This window comes from Papilio polytes, unplaced genomic scaffold (genome assembly GCF_000836215.1).
Source record: "Papilio polytes unplaced genomic scaffold, Ppol_1.0 DF824213.1, whole genome shotgun sequence".
Lineage (NCBI taxonomy): Eukaryota > Metazoa > Arthropoda > Insecta > Lepidoptera > Papilionidae > Papilio > Papilio polytes.
Window position 1 is genome coordinate 351,494 of NW_013524991.1, and position 1,844 is coordinate 353,337.

Consider the following 1,844-nt stretch of genomic DNA (forward strand, 5'->3'; position numbering starts at 1 on the left):
CCCGTAGTGTCGGCACAACAGGTATTTGTCCACCAAATAACTCTATCATACGTCATCTCAGTCATCACTCCCTTTTTGATCATGTCACCTTTCACGCAATACATCCATATTATGTTATGTTCCAGTGATTCTCCACCCCTGCTCTATTGTGATATCCTTTTAACCTGATACGATATGACTCTTACTTTATCTTTTACCTGTTACATATGTGTTTGTCTTGTTTTTCCCTGTCTTTTCCCTTCTATTTTTCTATCAAGGTTATGTGTCCGTCATGTCGTGTGAAATATCTATCGTTTTGTATTGTTTTTAGTAATGGGTGTTGGTTTCTTTACCCTATCTACTACTCTCTGATTTGTAACTTTTTCCACTCAGCTGACTTTTCCAATATCCAATCTAAGACATTATTTTTTCCTTCCTTCCCTTTTAGTGTGATCTAATATTGTCTGTCAGTTGTAACTGTAACGTTGTCAGGACCTGGGCAGCGACATCAAGAAGGAGAAGGTGTTCCTGGTGTGTCACGTGGTGCGCATCGGCTCCATGGAGGCGCAGAACCTCGACCACAGGTCAGATAAAATACCACTTTTTTACATTCATGTTTTCTCTAAATCAGAAGTTCATTCCATCCACTTTAAAAATCAGTTATTTTGTTTTGATCACCATTTTTTTCATTTTAATAACCTCAATGTATTCTGGCTTTGATTTTAATCAAAAATGTAATCTAAAGGAGAACGAACCACTCGTAGGTCCAAACCAAAACTGGCTTGAGACAGACGAGTTTACATTTCTTAATAACTACCTGATGCTCGCAACTTCGCCTGAGAGAAATTAAAAAAAAAACAATAAAAAACAAATTATTCACTGTTAACGTAGCTATTTAATGGTGCAATTTTTTTTTAATCGGACAATTAGATTTTGAGTTATTTAAATACAAAAATACAAATCTTTTCTCTTTATAATATTAGTATAGATTTCGATTATTAAAAAAACGGTAAAGAATTGCAACAATAGTGAATTGTTTATTTTATAATTTGGGTTTAATTCCCCACAGGGCTAGTCTATCGCCGTACACCAGAAGTAAGCTATCGTAAGTTATATTTTTGACTAAGTTATTACTTAATACGCGAAATGTAAGCTCCGTGTTACAAGCCAGGTTGGGTTTCCTTGTCTGCTTTTGTTCGCTTCGTTTGTATAAATTTATGTCATTGTAATATTCACTTCACATTTAAAAAAAACAGACAAAATTAGGCAACTTGGTCTGCAGCAAATTGTATATTGGTCTCTCTTAGTGACTTAGTTTTAGAAAAGATTTTTTCTATCATTTCACCATCATTAATAAACCCTAAGTACTCCCAGCTCATAGCCGGGGCAATATTTGTAATATCCTTACTTATGTTATAAATGCGAAAGTTTAGATGGATGTTTGTTAGTCTCAGATTGAGTAAAAGCTATTAACCTTTAAATGCATGTAAATACAACATTCAACAAAAAATATAAATTTGGATCATTATTATTTTTCCTATATATACCGTTCTTACATTAAATATGAATTTTTCAAAAAGTTCGGAATGAGGCATTTAAGAGTTAATGTTTGTATGGCCTAGTCACCCCTAATTTGAGGTAGGCTCAGTGCTCCTCAGTGGGTGTCCTCCTGAATCGACGGGTGAACTGCAGTTATTTTCAGGATTTTCTTTTATGTTTTTTTTCTGAAAATGAAAACTTTAAATTGCTCTCCTGAACATTGAACCTAATGGCGCTTAAAACAAATAAAATTTCACCCATCGGTATAGTCAGTTGGTGATGATGATCTGTGTGGGGTAGCAGACGCAGCTCCGTGGCGGGCGGGG

The 1,844-nt window shown here is 35.0% G+C and overlaps 1 protein-coding gene and 1 long non-coding RNA gene across 2 annotated transcripts in view; both read left to right on the plus strand.

Moving 5' to 3' along the window:
- LOC106110624 (dedicator of cytokinesis protein 1-like) overlaps nt 1-351 on the plus strand; it is a 13,756-nt gene extending 13,405 nt beyond the window's left edge. The window contains exon 4 of the mRNA XM_013292508.1: nt 311-351. Coding sequence (XP_013147962.1) covers nt 311-351 — 41 coding nt within the window. The remainder of the gene's footprint in view (nt 1-310) is intronic.
- Nucleotides 352-382: 31 nt separating this feature from the next.
- On the plus strand, nt 383-1,844 carry LOC106110635. The gene is made up of 3 exons (XR_001226115.1): nt 383-563; nt 1,049-1,084; nt 1,819-1,844. It is a non-coding gene; the product is annotated as an uncharacterized LOC106110635 (long non-coding RNA).